The 17,821-nt window shown below is 37.5% G+C and overlaps 1 protein-coding gene across 1 annotated transcript; it reads left to right on the top strand.

Annotated features, from left to right (window-relative positions):
* Positions 1–979: 979 nt before the first annotated feature.
* COX10 (Protoheme IX farnesyltransferase, mitochondrial) lies at positions 980–17,439 on the top strand. Its single transcript, XM_051217550.1, has 8 exons — positions 980–1,212; positions 1,242–1,365; positions 4,502–5,099; positions 7,500–7,572; positions 8,936–9,333; positions 11,355–11,425; positions 13,088–13,320; positions 15,885–17,439. The coding sequence occupies exons 3-8, from the start codon at positions 4,911–4,913 to the stop codon at positions 16,310–16,312; spliced, it is 1,392 nt and encodes a 463-aa protein (XP_051064965.1). The 5' UTR covers positions 980–1,212; positions 1,242–1,365; positions 4,502–4,910; the 3' UTR covers positions 16,313–17,439.
* Positions 17,440–17,821: the final 382 nt, after the last annotated feature.

Here is a 17,821-nt window from a genome sequence, read left to right as displayed (position 1 = left end):
ATTGAAAACCTAGGAGCACTGGACGGCCGTTTCGTCCAGCAGTGTTAATGTTGGCTCAGTGGTTTAGAAGTTAAGCGGTCGCAGTCCATGGAAGCGTATATGTCTGTCAAATCTCCTCTTAAAGCCATCTGTTGAGCGAACCATGGTCACTTCGTCTGGGAGAGCATTACAACTGAGGGTAACTTAATGAAAAATATTGAGAACGTACCTGGGTGTTCGCTCTCTAAATTGCAATCTTTCGACGGCTGCCTTGAGGAGCTTGGCGATGATATTCTGGCAGAAGACTCGTTCATTACGCGGGTTAGTGTACTTAATATATTGTATGCTATTGTAAGATCACCTCCTTACTCAACTTCAGTAATAACAGTTGTTAGAGTCTGCCTTCGGAAGATTTGTGTTTTAGCCCTAACACTCACTTGGTTGGCTTCGTGGGATTATGGTCTGGGTTCGTATTAGTGCACTCACAATTCTGCCAGAATAACGGACCTAATCCCAAAATTGCAGATTTGTCATCCAATCTATAAGATCTTACGTGAAAGTCAAACCATAATCTATAACAACTGGTCCTATAGTTGCATTCAGCAATATGATGATTAGCACTTCTGAAAGAAGCATTCTGTCTGGGTATAGAGTAATGTACTTCGCACAAAAAATGTCACGTAGAGTGCCCACATCAGCATGGACGAGCCATATCATGCTGGTAAAGCGTTCCTGCGTTCACCATTTTTCCAACTTTCTCCAAGTGCAAATATCCTGAGTCATTTTGTATATGTCTTCAAGGTTCGGATGGTTGAAAACCAATATTACTACACTATTCTCTGTACCTGGTTCAAGAGATTTATGTCTTTTTTTAGCGAGGAGGCAACTATATTGTGGACTTCGAAGTGGGTCTATGCGTTTGCTTTACAGCCGAATGTCTGACGGGGATTAAAGGGCAGGATTCTACACAGAAACAAATTTAAATACTTATCGGTAAAATTACTAATTATTCCGTTCGATGGTATGTTGGTGTGTCCCCAGAAGCGCCATGTATGAGAGATCCGCCACACGTCTTAAGGTCACATGGTTTTCAAGAAAAATAATAAAATATCAAGCATAAATCAACGTAAAAGTACTAATCGATCTGTTCCTGGGAGCTTCGGCCGTCTTCAGTACCTACAGAATTTGGTTAGCGAATATCAGCAAACTGAAATAACGGAACACAAGGAACAGGTTTGTACTTGTTAGTTTTTATTGCTCAGATTTTAGCCAATCTTGCTAATTTCTGCTACGACTCTCGGAACGGCCCACAACTTCGTCAATTGCGCGTCATTGATCTCTTTTTCGACTGTATCTTAGAACCATCAAGTGCGTGGTTCAAAGCTGGTAAGTCTAATTATATATATATATATATATATATATATATATATTTGTCTAGGATCATCTCAAAATTAGTTTTCTGCTGCCTTTATTTTTATTTTTCCAGTTGAAACTATAATTTACGACCTTTGAGCGACGCTAGTAACTTTGAGCATGTCCACTTACTAACTAGTACTGAGGGCTATAAATCAGTGTGAGGAGTTAGATTTAGGGTTTTCATCACGAACTGACATCAGCTAAAGTTCCAAAACGCTATTTGGCCGAAATGGATGGGCTGCACGCCAAAATTAACACATGTAATCTTATATCTGCTTGGTTCGTCCATAAATTATAGTTTCGCCGTGTTTATATCGATTCGTCTCTAATATGATGGATGAACAAAGATATGCAGGATAAAATAAACCAGGCATGTGCTTGTGTATTCTTATTGATTGATTACATAATCATATAATACTTCGTGTCTACCTAAAATGAGGTAGCCAGGGTATAGTTTTACAGTGGGTATCATATGTTTCATGACAAAAATGTGCTAATGGCTTCATAAAACATGCACTCAGCCGCATTACCATCTTTGTATGCGGTCCTTAACAATACATTTTGAAATCAATTCTCATCTGTTTGCACACTCACATTTGACACATTTATCACAAACGTTCTGTTCAGTTTTCTGACAATGTACCTTCTCCTTTTATCACTATTACCTATTCTAGTCATACCTGTTATCCAGCATGTATTGTAACATCATCTTCAGAACACTTGTTACTCATTGCATCATTTTTAGCCCTCCTATTCCATCTTTCAACGTATCCTGAACTTGCTGCTTTAAAATGTGATACATCAAATGTCTCAGTATAAGCCAAATGGAGGGAATATTCCACTTGAAAGTGGCATATATTGGTAGAAAACGCCTGACTTTTTATGACGAGATCTCAATACAAATCCAAGACGCTCGTCTTTTGGATTGGTCTTGGTCAATGTTGAACAAACGGTAGGAGGTAATTAACCTCGTTGTCTACTTATCTCAGAATCCTCATTAGCCATAATGAATTGGTGCTTAGCGAAATATCAGCACGGTTTCAGAGAGATTGTCTGGATCCTGGGAACTTGCATCACTCGTAGCATAAACAAAGTGTACATCTAACGACCGAAAGTTTAGCATACAGCTCAGCAGTTCACTATATATTATTATATTGCTCTAAATCAGTCTTCAAAAACAGGACATTCGTAAACTACGGGTATTTTCTTCATAAATGTTCTTAGAGCGTTGTGTTGCGCATGGTGGAACCATGGAGCACCGTGTTAACGTTAGATACAGGAGGCTAGGTATGAATGGCAAACCGGTTTTTAAGGCTGTAAATCTTCGTCGAATGTGGCTATTAGGACATGTGTTACGTACGACCAACCACCGTCTACCTCGACCAGGAATGTTTGCTGGCGTAGGGGCACGTCAGAAAAAAATCTTGGAGCGTTTAAACCTAGCACAGCATCAGTCTGTAAAGCCATTAGCTGTTGGCCTATCGCAATGAACCAATCGAGCTATTGTGGTTGGAACAATCGTTCCTCAAGGTTCTACCATGCCAGACAGGTCGGTTGAAGGGAAGTAAAACTAAAAGCAGCAAACCCAAGTTCCGAGTGCGAAGTCGTACTGCTGACAGTACACATGTGTGATGGCAGTAAGGTGTTCCATTCAGACAATCAGCATAACAGCGCTGCTGCCTTCCCACAAGGATGAGTGGAGTTCGAATAGGTCGACCCTAAAAATGTGTATATCGCCTTATCCCACGGATTTCCGTTTCCTGCGGTAATGTCCCAACAAGTACGGAGCTAACACAAAAACTCACGAAAAGGTCGTGTGAGACCGAACTCCGTCTGTCAATTAAGGGACAAGTATGCTGCGCAACAGTTCGTTCTGTTCTACTTTACGGCTGCAAAACGTGACCATTAAGGGTAAAAGATACTCGTAATTTACTAGTATTTGATCATAAATATCTTAGAAATATTGCTCACATCTGCTGGATCACCGGGTAAGTGATGGTGAGGCTAGACTCAGGGTATTAGAGAACGATGGTAAATCAGTTGATGAGGTTGTAAATCTTCATCGACTGAGATGGTTGAGCCACGTGTTACATATACCTGAACACCGATTACCACGACGCTCAATGCTGACTAGTGTTGGGGATGATTGGAAGAAAGTTAGGGGCGGCCAAACTAAAATGTGGCATCAGTCCTTGAAGTGACTAACTTTAGTGTGAGCGATGTTGGTAGATGCATACTACTTGGTTGGGGTCCGCGCGACTATCATAACCAATGGTTGGAGACTGTGGATGATATGGCTGAGGATCGATCACAACGGCGTAGGTGTACACACTCTCTTTCTTCCCTTAAACTGTGAGATTAAAATTGCTTTATACCTTTATTTCTACAAATTTATTCTTTCTTCCTGTATTATATACTTATACACAATCTTTCTTTTATATATTACTATCAATGAAGTAACTACTTCTATGAATTTGGTGTTCATCTTGTTGTGTTAATGAGGTGTGGCAACTTGAAATGATGCATATATGTGTCTGGTCCTACGTTGTAAATGACTGATTGACTGACCAGGCTACTCGGCTGGTGTTCCCATAGTTATTCTAACCAGTGGGTTGAAACTTTGTGTGGAATGGTTTAGAATTCATCTCAATGGTGCAGGTCCATTGACTCTTGTCTTTCCATATATCCTGAGTTTCGGAATTATGTTATCTTCTCCTTTGGCCATGTTTTGTACTTTTATTTTGGCATCTTTTAAGACAGTTAAAATTACTACTTTTGTGTCCACCTGGATAACTTCTCTGTGCTAAGTAGTGTGGCAACTGCACCTATACACATTTATTCTAAGTTCTACGTTGCTTATGTCTGACTAACTACGTAAAGGACTATAGTGTTTAGCTGAATAGGAGAGATAATCTGTATTACTAAAGATGCATTGTAATAGATTTTGCACATATGAACATATGGTTTTTCTCATTTCGCTAACACTCACTAGTAGTAATCATACGCTATTGATGATATAGAATATTCTCATTTTGAAGGAACATTGATATTTAAATAATTCCAGTAAAATTCGTTTTATTTATATTGACATATTTTTGTATTTCAGCCTTCCAATCCGGATCAAATTTGAAAGTTGATGAAGGCGAAGCTCGTCTAGTTGAATTTGCTCTTGGAGGTTTATCTAATCTTTCGGCTTCATCACCTCTAAATCGTCAAGAAATTCTCAATCACATACATTTACCGTGTATTGTAGCTTGTACTACATCTCCAGACTCCACAGTTGTTGTACATTCGCTGACTATTATCATACATTTGTTTACTCGTTGTCCGAATTCAGAAGATTTTATTTCTTTGGGTACTAAGTTTCCTGCTATCATCCAAATAGCTCGTCAGTACTGTGAGTCACGTAATCGGCAGACAGACATTGATCCTCGAATTCCAATTTTATCACAAATACTACTGGAAGACTGTTGTAATTGCAGTTCTTCTCATTAAAACTTTGTTGTTTCATCCAAATGTCCTTCGTAAAGAAATTTCGATGCTTACGAATCACATTATTTCTTAATACTCATCGATCCCTATCTCTCTGCTCACCTACAACGTTTTCAGTACATTCTTATTGTCAGCTGCCTTTAACTACTTTGCCCGAAATTCGTAAGAGAAATTTAAATGAGAAAGTACTATCCACCTGTTCTCAAATTAAGGTAGCTTTAGTTAATACTATATATATCTGATGATAACTTTTTAAATTATCAATTCCAAACACGTTTTTCGTACTTACTGATCTTTAGGTTGTGTGATCTAAAATCCAGATATTCGGCATTGAATCTTGACTGAGTTTCACTTATTACCTGCTTCGGTTTGGGCACACGGACAGTATCACAGCTCCTACACAAATCAAATGAGATTTGTGTGGCGCATATGTATCTAGTGTTCCCCTGTCCAAGTAAATTAGTTGCAAAGTTGTCTTATTTTAAACATATCTCAATAACTTTGGCTTCATCGACTTTCATAAAATTAAGCTATTATTACAACCATGTATAGTCGGAAGTTCGAAGTTATGTCAGAGTTTAATCTTCAAGGTGGATGAGTTTTTTGAAAAACTCTGACTGTGACCCTATTTTTCAGAAAAATGTCGAAAATGTACAACGGGAGATCTTATTCATTTTTCAGAATAATTGCTTCCCAAGTTGTTTTGTGCTGGTACTAGCATACAACGTTCAAGGTGGTATCAGACTATAGTATATATAGTTTAAAATTAAAAATATCACCTGGTAAAGTTTGACTCATTGGCTAAATAAAACCTATTGGATGTGAACGTTGAGAGTGATTCCTCTTCAAGTAAATGATGAGTCCCGTCCGTAGCTACTACATTACTGAAGTGGGGGCTTGCTCATTGTAATTCATTTTACGGCTGGCTTTGAGCAGGTACCCATTAGGCTCTGCTGTTAGGTTCTCAGGTCAAGGTTTTTAATACTAATTCGAATTCATTTCAGGTTTTATTAAGAAATAACCCTTCTGAGTATCAGCAATAGAAAAGCGTCGATTGCTCATGTACTTTCATCAAAACTTATGCCTATTTCTCTCACTATGAGTTCTGGTCGTATCCCATGTTTTGTGTTGTCGACCTCTCTTTCCGGGACCATCTTCCCCTTATGAAGTTGTTGTTTGTAAATGGAGCTCTCAACAATGGTTTCTTTGGTTTTCTCGACCTGTTCCGAACTGCCTATTGAATCCTTCAATGTTCCGACCACAGATCAAGTTAAACAACAGGTCTCACTAGTCAGAATTCGGTTCCACAAATGTATATCTTGTTTTTAAAACACTCATACAAAATCTAAACCCGACTGTTCAATCGGCCTCATATAGCTAATGGGCTAAGTTTGGACTTCTTTTTCTGTGTTTGAAATGGCGACAATAATAGACAGATAGGAATTTTACGTTCCACATTATATTAATCCCTCATCAATATTTAGCAGAGATGTCTCAAAAATTACAAGGAATCTGTCAGGGGATCTTTACCATTATAGATAAATCATAACATCAATAATCACATGATTTGCACTGATAACTATATCAACTTTAAATTTTGTTCAGCTTAAAATTACGTTTTGTACCCAGTATTTTTATCTATACCAATTATTCAAAAGAATTGCAATGTATATTTGAATAGTTTAAAGAGAAAAACGAAGTTGGTCCAGCATAAATGAGATATCCGTCTATCAACTAAGGGACGAGTATATTACAGAGCGGCCTTCCATGTACTAATCTGCAGCCACGAAAAGTGGTTTTTAAAGGAAGGAGACAACCATATACGGCAAGTATTTGGTCATAGTTGTCATTGAAACATTTCTTACCTCTCGCAGAAAAAAATGGAGTGAGCAATGCTGAGGTTAGAAGTAGGACATTAAACAAAGATGTTAAATCGATTGGTGAGGCTGTGAATCTTTGTCGATCTAAGTGAATTAGAGGAGTGTGTAGCGTATACACAACTACTATCTACCTAGACTCTCAATGTTGATTGGGATAGAAGTAGGTTGGAAGAATTCTAGAGGTAATCAGATTATGACATGGAATCAACCCACACAACCATTGACTACTAGTCTAGGATACATCATTAGGTGCGAAATCTCTCATTAGGACCTTAACAATACTCATGGTCAATGATTGGAGACGTTGAATAATATTGTGTAGATGAGGTCTCGTTTGCCTTCATTGTTTTCCTCGAAATTCAGAATTTAGTGTCACTCTTTGACCGTCCATATTGGGACTAACTTCTCTCTTTTGCTTATCAATTTCATCGCTAGCTTTCTTACGTGGTGTGTGGTAAATCGAGCTTAAATATATTCGTGCCACAATTCCCACATTATTAATGATTGAGGTACATCAATCTGTATACTATAGTATGTTGAAATACAATTTATTAAATCAATGATATGCTACAAATCTTGTAATTTGTATAACCATAAAGCATCTTGTCTTTCGCTGAGCATAATTTGCGAATGTCACATAACTACTGAACAAATTTTCCTAGTTCTTATACCATCAGTTTACTTTTAAATTATTAATTACCTCTATGTTTTAATGTATCTCCATTATTCTAGAGTGGTAAACTTGATCTGAATCCACAGTCTGAATCACTACCATATCAGTTACCTGGTTCATTAACTGATCAAAGTAAGCAATACTAAAATAATACGATTTGAAAGTTTTAATTCTACTTAATTTATGTCTATTTTAGCATGCTATCGTTTATTTAATAACGTTTAACGGATCACATATCAAGGAAATTTTAATAATCGTCGATTTTATTATGTTCCTCGCTCATGACGAAACTAGTCAAGACGTAGGATTTAGGACAAATATAACTCATTTGTCAACTACAGGCCTACAACATCCGCTTTGACCACAATTTATGTGGTACCTTGTGATATCCAGCTTAACACATCAGTGTGAATCGGGGATTGAACCCGTAGCTTCTTACAAATTTAAGGTCGTACTACACATTATCACACCAAAATAAATCAAATAAGTTGGAAGAATTATAGTATCGGTAAAAGTAAAAAAAGAAGTAGGCGTTTGAGAGAAGCTGATAAAATATGCTAGCGATTAGCATGAAATAATGTAAAAACTTGAGATTTAGAGTGAGCTAAAGACTAAATATATCTGCAATACTCTTGCTGATGTTTAGTTTGATTACTCAACCTTACAGCTATCTTGTGAACCCTAACCAACAGATCTACGCCCTCTGATATTTTAGCGAACGACAACACAAGTGGGGACAATGAAATGTATTTGAACACAAAATCACAGAATCTCTTAGTAAAATCTGAAAACCATACAGTAAATTATTCATCTGCAAAATGTCAATCAATTGTCTCAGACTTCATTGTTCATTTGTTTCCACACTAATCATTCTCGTTCTCTTTCCCCCGATCTTAACCTTCTACCACCAGGCATCCCACTTTTCATTGATGATACATACTACTTATATCTATCGACATCAGTAGCTCACACCACAATATGACTCATTCCAACACTCATTGAGCCTAAAACAGAAAATGACTTTCTAAACTATATAAGACTGTAGAACATATATATTCACAATTTATCTGCTGAGACAACTAGCTTCTGACAATCTTGGTGTTTGTTGGGACAGTGATAGTTTTTAAATCTAATCAAACATAATTGTTTCGAATACATTTACCATAGCATTGTAAGCTATGTATAAAGTCTCATTTTGTATCTGTCGGTTTTCCACTTTCAACTTTTACTTACTGCCATAAATACTACTGGTATTTATACAGTTTCTTTCCTGTTGTTGGTAGTTCTCTATTATTATAATGTCGAAGTATTTTAGATTGATTCAGTACACACTATTATGCCATGTTTTATATTGTATCTGTCTTTCCTGTAGCCCAATCTTAATATTTGCTGGTGATTTGTTTGCCTAATCAAAATTATAATTATTGATTGTTTAAGGTTTGTTTTATGTTAAAAGAAATATCAGTGTTTTTGGTAATGTATGTTTGTTTACCAGCAGATACAAGTACTGTTGATGTAGAATGTAAAAAACACTTTTGCACAGCTGAAAAATCCCAATCACTTGGAAGCACTTCAATTAATAAATGGGTTTCTAGTCCTCTAGTAACATCGTCATCATCATTCTCACCATCAACACCATGCCCAACTACGGTGGACCTGGTTTTAACTCAACCACCTGCTGTCCTACTTTTCAAACATTATGCATCAATTGCTGCAGGTCTTTCAAAGGCTCGTCTTACAGGTTTAGTTGTTTCAACTGCTTTAGTCGGTTGTGGCTTAGCAGCATCTACTAGTATGGTATCACCTGAATTCCTAGAAAATTGTTATTCGACTACAATTTGTTTAGCTCTTGGAACTACACTAACCAGTTCTGCTGCAAATTCAATCAATCAAGTAAGATATATTTAGTCAAATTCTTTTGTGTTCTTAATAAAAGATCAAAACTTTGTTTTGTGTTTTTAAGTGCTTGAATCTTATCATTAAATTTTTGCCGTTCGAGCAAATCGATCCAAATTTCTACATGATGGAATTAGAGGAACCGGGAAAATCGAAGTGATTATCCTCGCAACTTCATCAGAAAGGTGTATAAAAAGTTGGCACACCAGTACGAAATCATTCACAAGTGACAAATAAGTTACATATGCCCACAGAAAGTGGTGTGGGTTGGTAAACTTGAGGTTAGGAGCACTAAGCATGAACTACCAAAAAGACCACCAGTATATTCAGTAAACGTTCGACAGTGGGATCTGTCTGGGTAGCTAATGTCGTATGGAGAAGGGTTGGTGACGTGATTTGTGAAGCTAATGTCCAAAGGAAATATCTGACTCAATACATGAACCACGTACGACCAGGAGAGCATGCATCAATTAAGGAGTCACCTGAACCCAACCTATCATTGGGTTGCCTTGTTGTTACAGCTAGTCAGGATCAACAAATTCGGAGCAACAGAAACAACAATCAGGTCGTAAAAAGATCTTCAAGAAAACATCGCCTAACCTAACACCTTCAGCTAAATCCGGGAAACCAAATCTATTTTCTGAAGGGAAAGGAGATACATTGAGCCAATCATAAATCAGCCAAATAATAAGTGCACGTGATTAGCCAAGAAATGGTTCCCATTTTTAAGAAATGAGACGTACATCATTAGTGCGTTAGTTTTCTAAAGGACAGACACACGTGAATGGGTGTATATGTCGATTCATTTATTCAGTAAACTTCCTTCCCCGCTTTCACTCTTCCCACCTGAGTAACCAGTTTGTCTCGTATATAAGAAGATTGTATATCGGTATCGAAATCGGACACTGTAAAACGTAGCAAAGATCATCAAATTAGTTCTTAACCTAACTAATTGACATAGTTAAGTCTTTGTATGAGATCTCATTACCCTTGATAAGATCGCTGATTAGACGGGAAGTGTACACTATCGAGGAGTCCCATGTTGGGACGAAACTGCTCTCTAGTGCTTCGTAGTTCTTAATAGTAATCCAACTAAAGTCAACCTGTAACAATTAAAGCCTACAAATTTAGCCAGTTTCCTCAAAACCCGTCCAACTTCTATTTCTAAAACAGTAACTGGATTTCATCCAGGTATATAGTAAGTAAATGAGAACACGCAGTTGGGGACAACCAATTTATTGTCTAATTCAAGATTACACAGTTCTTTGTTAAAATGTGGAAACTATACATCAAATACTTCATTCATAAATCTTCCAATTCTCAATCCCTCTATATTTTCCTTTCTGTTTTCTTCGGCTCATCCACCTCAACTTTTTGACAGTCATCCCATTTCTGATCAGTGTTACATACTACTTATGACTGTCAAAATGCGTAGCGCACACCACATATATATTTAAAACCGGTTCACTAGTTGATTCATTCGCGTTACTTTTCACTTTGTCTACTATTGGCTATTGAACTAGCCATAGAAGACAAATTTTTACCTTTACAGTCGGCAGAAATTTCCCAGTGTTCAGATAGAGCAGTTTGATTTTTTTCTCTCACGATAGGATTGGGTAATCTTGATACTTCTCAGTTGTCAGTATGCAGTGCTGATAACCATCGATATGTTAGGTGGTTGGAAGTGGTCGGAAGGAAACCCTGGCACACCTACGCTTCGTGTTAATTGGCACTCATTGGAAAGGCGTATCTGTATTAGTGAAGGATCTAACGCTCCCATGGTATTTGAATCTGTGTTGTCCAGTTTCATAGTCCAATATATTACCACTAAAAAATTGTTTGATTTCTCAAGTTGTGGATATTATATCTGGGGTTCTTGGTAGAAACTATGACACTCACAATCATATAATCGTATTTGACCACTAAGTGATAATTCTATGATTTATCAGCAAATACTGATGTTCGTTTTTTTTAAGTTAAAATCCATTTTTCTGTTGGATCCATTTCTCGTCCCCCAGATTATCGAAATTCCTTACGACAGCCAAATGACTCGTACACGAAACCGTGTACTCGTTCGTGGTTTAACTACGTGAGTTGATTTCTCCATATTTTTCCAAATTGTATCATATATCGTTTGATAAATGCGAATAAATAGGCTTCTCTGCCTTTCAATGTATAAAATGGATTTCCTCCTCCTCAACACCATTAGTAAATATACCTACTAGAATTTTTTATACTTTGCCTCTAATAGAGTACATACAGATAGTCGTATTAAATGAAAAACTTCAATCCATAAATAGTAAAAGAATGAAAACATCTCGAGGTTATATCACCATGTCCCTGTGATAACCGGTCGATATTGGCGATCAGTTATGATTTCGTGCTGACAAACTCATTCATTGCCGGTCCTACACTAACTATAGACATAAAGATGTTAGTTGATCACCTATCATTTACAATTGCAGATAGTATGGTTGTTGCTGCAGATGATGCATATCAGAACAGACATGTGCTACGTCGAAATCAATACCTAAAAGAGCTAATTTAGTCTGGAATCATGTTCCGGTTGGTCATTATTTGCCTATAATCTAAGTAGGTTGCGGAGACCAGCCTTTTAAATTTTAACGAAGTTGAGAAGACTGTAAAAAGCTTAAGGTTAGAAAAAGTGACAGGACATAATGTTACGATTCCAAAATACTTAAGTGATAGTGATCAGAAATTATATATTTAACCAAACTATTGATTATAAGGATAGGAGATATCATCCTAGCATACCGATCTTCAGCATCGCTCGGTCAGGTTTATCCAAAAGACTTTTGTGATGACTGTGGACAAATCATACTGGTAAGTGATCGCAGGCAATCTTTAGGAGCCCCTGCTCGATCTAGCTTTCGTGTTATTTGTCACTTGGTAAAAAGACATGCCTACTGTTTTCAAGGAAACGAATCCTCCCCTAGTGAATTCAAAATCGCATTACCCATTGTCACCGCCAGAGACGTTACCACGAGGCTGTTCGGATTGTGACTAAACAATAGGGGTGAGATATTCACACTGATTAACCAGATGTCATATCTGTTTAACCTTTTGATGTTAACTGTATTTTATCAGTCAAGTTACAGTAAGAGCATCATTCTAAATGACCTAATATTAGGTGCATTAAGTTTTGATGTTTAGTGTTTGGAAAACCATGCAATTGATTAGTTAGGACATTTATCCGTAAGAGTTTGTATTTTCCCTTTATTGACATTAAAAATTGTAATTAATCAGTTTGTATTCGCATATGTACGTCCTGAACGGATTGACTCGATTTTACGCTTCGTCACATGTTTTATAGAGTACATGGATTCTGGCCATCAAACGAATCTAAAACGTACGCTTCCTCCCACTCGGGGCTCGTCAGCTGAATGTACCTGCAGCCCATTTTTGATGTTCACACTGCGATTGGAACCCGGTACCTTTCTCTTCGAACCCTCAATGTGTTACTCTCTGAGTCCAGACAGTCACTAACTTGAATTTTATTTGTAAGGGCTTGCATTTTCCCGTCCAAGATCACACTTTCATAAAAGCTTATGGGCAAGTGGGGTTACCCTCAGGATGCCCATACCCCAATAACAACCAATCAGTTTCAGTCCTTATAAAAAGTACCATACTTTACTAGGTCATCTTAGTAAATTACTACTTACAAACAACATGAATGTAATTTGAAATTTTCTACTAGTTTTTGTTCCTAAATTCTATTCAAAACTTTTAGACCCGGCAGAGCAGCTCTTTTTGCACTGGCTTGTACTGGATCTGGACTATCACTGCTCTATTTCGGTGTAAACCCTCTTGTTACTTCATTGGCTGCTGTAAATATGTTATTGTATACATGTATATATACACCAATGAAACAGATTAGTCAGGTTAATACATGGGTTGGAGCTTGGGTTGGTGCTATACCTCCATTGATGGGTTGGGCTGCAGCTACTGGACAATTACAGTGTGGTAAGATTATATATATTTATATAGCTGTCATTTGTATAGTCCTTGTCGTCTGTTACACTACTAAAAATACTGACGTTATTTTTCTGCACTGATAATGACCGTAAAGAAGATACAACAATCAAATTAACGTTTTCTTAATTATTAACTTGTCTCCCAGGTACAGATTCGTGTACTTGAATTCGGGGGCTTGTGATACTGTGAGACTGCTCAAGCTGAAAATAGATTTACTAGTATTCGGACATGAAACTTAGTATCTAAAAGTCGAATGGCCCAAGTACAGAGTCATCGCTTCGCTTAACGTTAGTAAGTAATGAAAATGTTTGACAGATAAAACGCCGGTGTTAATACTGTTTCTAGTATAGAAAGAACCTGGATAGTTAATTTTTCACGGATTAATATCTCCTAAAAAGCTACTGAAATTAAGAAAGCTCTAAAAAACTGTTTTGTCTGGCCAGGTGCTTCCAAATACTCTGGTACGGACGAGGGTGAGGGAAGTCTGTTCTCTTCCTTCAAAGTGCTCTCGTATGGCCACGTGTATATAGCCAATGCCAGGGAAGTTCTTACTTACTTACGCCTGTTACTCCTAATGGAGCATAGGCCGCAGACCAGCATTCTCCAACCCACTCTGTCTTGGGCCTTTTCTAATTCCATCCAATTCTTGTTCATTTTTCTCGTGTCTATCTCCACTTCCCGGCGTAATGTGTTCTTTGGTCTTCCTCTTTTCCTTTGGCCTTGAGGATTCCATGTGAGTGCTTGTCTTGTGATGCAGTTGGGTGCTTTCCTAGGGAAGTTTTACTTACTCACTTTTCGCTGCAGGGATATTGTTCACTAAATTGAGAGAACGAAAAGTGAATTTTCAGAGCTTAAACTTTGTTAATAGGTACGAAGGATCCATCCACGGGAGTTGAAAAACCCTGATTGCAAACTAATGCTGCACATGGGCTCCAGGGTCCTGGAGGAACAGACGGTGCATAAACCCATTCTTGGTCACCGGGTACCATGGGACTGCATCTAACGTTGTCCCACCTTCTTGTAGACTAGATCTCTAGGCTAAAGGCTCGGCGAGTGGCCCTCTAAGAAAACCACCTGCTCTAGTTTGGGAACCCGAGCAATATCTCAGCCCACATAGAGTTGGTGATAATTTTTGTGGCACCAACGTTTATATGTTTAAATGAATAAATAAATAATCCATAACCCAACACAACTCGATTTCTAGCTTCATTCAGTTTCCGCCACTGCATCATGCTATTATCCAATGTCATCAGTGGATAATTATTTCATTCTAGTATGGAATCCTGAACTGCGACGAAACTTTCTAAGCGCCACTTGTTTTCACTGATTTTCCGACCAACGTCAGTCGATGGTTGAAACCATTTTTAATTTGTGGAAACTCACACAAACCACTTTTGCAAAAATGATATTTAATGTGGTGAGTGTACATGCTTCTTGTTTAGTGGTGCTATCATATGAACTTTTGATGAAGTTTACTATGTCATTTAGGTTAACGAAGTATTCTGGACCAGTCAAGCAATATCTTCCACAAGATAAATTCTTAGAAACTGCATTTCTTCCTTTGGTGCCATGAACACACTCGCGCTTACCTTGCGTGTTTCAGAGATTGTCTAAAATTGTGGCAGTGAAACATGGCCCGTAAGAGTAGAGGATATTCATAGGCTACTAGTATTCGATCATAAGTGTCTTCGAAACATTGCTCGTATATCCTGGGACCATCGAGTAAGTAATGCAGTTGTTAGGGAACGGGTACTAGGTAAGGATGGCAAATCAATTGATCAAGTGGTGAAACTTCATCAGTTGAAATGGCTGGGACACGTGTTACGTATACCCAACGACCGACTGCCTCGACGAGCGATGTTCAGTGGTATAGGAGTAGGTTGGAAGAAAGCTAGGGGCGGCCAGACCAAAACATGGCACAAGTTCATGAAGTCACTGACAAGTGGATTGAGTCATGTTGGTAGGTGTAGACTACCTGGTTGGGGACCGCGAGATGAAAGCAACCGATGGTTAGAGACCTTGAATCACATGGCTCAAAATCGTTTGCAATGGCGCAGGTGCATCCACTCTTTGTGTTCTCCCAAAGTCTAATCTGATTTCTTCATATCCCTTTTTTCTCTTCCCAAATTTATTTCACTGGATTATAGTCCTTGAATAACATCTTCAAACCCTAATTTTTCTGATTACAGCTTATAATCTTACTACATCTAGCACTACGGGATTTGAATCGACCACTGCATCTCTGTTCTAATGTGGTATGGCAACTCGAACTGATGTACGTACGTACGAAGTTCTACGTTGAGACTGACTGACTAAAATTGTGTATATGTTGGAAAAAACTCAGATATTATAATGACAACACCGTGTTTACTGTTTCCGAAACTGATCGATTTTCATAACTAACCGGGCAATATGTAGCTTAATTATTTAACATCAAGTATTTCCATAATGATGTGCATGTGCTCAGTTTTCTCCCTTCACAACAAACTATAACAGTTTCTGTCCTATTCTATAATTTATTAATATTCTTCACATTTTTTTCTCTTTTTTAGGTTCAATAATCCTAGCATGTTTGTTATATGTGTGGCAATTTCCACACTTTATGGCACTCAGCTGGAATATGCGTAGCGAATATTCCAAAGCTGGTTACGCAATGACATCTATCATCAATCCGGATTTATGCAAGCGAGTTGCTTTACGTTATTCAATAGCATCAAGTTTAGTTTGTTTAGCTGGTGCTGGTTGCAGTGCTCTAAGTTTAGGACCATGGGCTGGTTGTGCATTAGGCATTGGTTCATTGCCAGCTAATATAGGCTTGATTTATTATGCATGGAAATTCGCCAAATCCAATTCAAATGTAGCTGATGGAAGTTCTGCTGCTGCAAGACGTTTATTTCGAGCAACATTATTTCATCTACCTGTAGTTATGATTACTGTGTTATTGGGTTCTTATTGTTCTATCAATTCTGGGCATATGTAGTGATATATCTGTAGGCGATTGGATTAAGTTTATTAATGTATGTACCTAGATATTTTATAACATATTATCGTTTTCGCTTCTTAGTACATTACCTTTAATCAGTCTCGTTTTTGTATCTCCAATTCTCTGAATGTACATGGAGTTTTCTTCACATTAGTTGTATTAGTAATTTTTCCCAACAACAGAATTGTTTATACTGAATGAGTATTTGATTATTTATTTTACTGTAGAGGGTTTTTGGAAATCGTTAAATTTTGTAGTTAACATTACGGATTGTCCTCAGTTAGATAATTATTAAAAATCAGAAAAGTCTGGACATTTGTTTCATCCTAGTATGAAAGTACCCACCATTGTACATCCAAGACCTCGCCGTTTGTCGGACCTAGGAGCTCCAGGTTTTGCGGCGAGTGATTAACTTTTAGATTGCTAGGGCGGAATATAATTATTTATATTTCCAACTGTAATTAGTTCACGATATTGTGCAACCAACTTCTAATTTCACTGGTGGGTAATCGATTCGCATAAATGTCTGGGCTGCACGGATTATGGCTTCTCATGTGCTGATTATTGAGACATTTTCAGAGGAGATTTTCGAACTGACAGTGAGAAGCCGTAACCAGTAGAACTAAACATCTTATTGCACAATGATTCCAAAGCCAATAGATCCGGTGGTCAAGAATAACAAGATGTGAATACTTATTTAGATTACAGGTTTATGTGCCGTAGTGTATAAAATTTAAACTGAACCACCGCAAGAGACGCGAGCACCGCGTACTAAATGTGGTCCGGTGTGGATGCTTGACCGAGCACTTTCAACTAGAGGTGAATCTAGTAAAATTAATAAGGTCAATGTTGCTGAAGAAGGTATTTAAGGATTTATTTACCTTTATAAATACTTAAAAATTATGAGATTATGATGGGCACAAAAATAAATGATCTATCTCACAGTAATTGCTGCAATGGACGATTCAGAACAATATGAAGACTTGACTTATCAAAAACATTCACTGACATATTACTAAGAGATGAAATCGAAAGGAGAAGAAAGTGCGTGTATAATATGACAGATATTACGTGACAAAAAGTGGGACGAACTCACGGGAAAAGAAGCGGGATTGTGCACTAAAAAGAAATGGTCTAGTGATTTGTGAAGGTCGTGACGCCAATAACGATATAGTGGATGAATGACTAATAGAAGTGAATAAATATATAATATTAAATAAATATAATGATCCGAAGAGTTAGTACTTTGATTGTTGTATTCTTATAATAAATCTACAACTTTTGCGGATAATACAACGATAATATGAATGATTTACAAAATTAACGCATAGAAGTAACCGGCACGTAGTTTGAACAGTTCGACTTGAGTGTATTTATGTGTGCTGAATCGAATTCTTTGTCTGCATCGAATTCGATGAGTATGTCATCTGCATCTGTTTTTTTCGAGTTCATATTTCGTCTGAAATCGGGTTTATCACTGCGTCTCTGTTGTTGACTACATGATCA

The sequence above is a fragment of the Schistosoma haematobium genome, chromosome 5 (genome assembly GCF_000699445.3).
Source record: "Schistosoma haematobium chromosome 5, whole genome shotgun sequence".
Lineage (NCBI taxonomy): Eukaryota > Metazoa > Platyhelminthes > Trematoda > Strigeidida > Schistosomatidae > Schistosoma > Schistosoma haematobium.
This window is presented reverse-complemented; position numbering and strand designations above follow the sequence as displayed.

Excerpts from the sequence above, each read along its gene's own strand:
- COX10 (XM_051217550.1), top strand. The coding sequence starts at position 4,911 with ATGTCCTTCGTAAAGAAATTTCGATGCTTACGAATCACATTATTTCTT. Across the intron at positions 7,573-8,935 it reads TGGTTCATTAACTGATCAAA|CAGATACAAGTACTGTTGAT; the intron begins GTAAGCAATACT and ends TTTGTTTACCAG. Across the intron at positions 9,334-11,354 it reads CTGCAAATTCAATCAATCAA|ATTATCGAAATTCCTTACGA; the intron begins GTAAGATATATT and ends CTCGTCCCCCAG.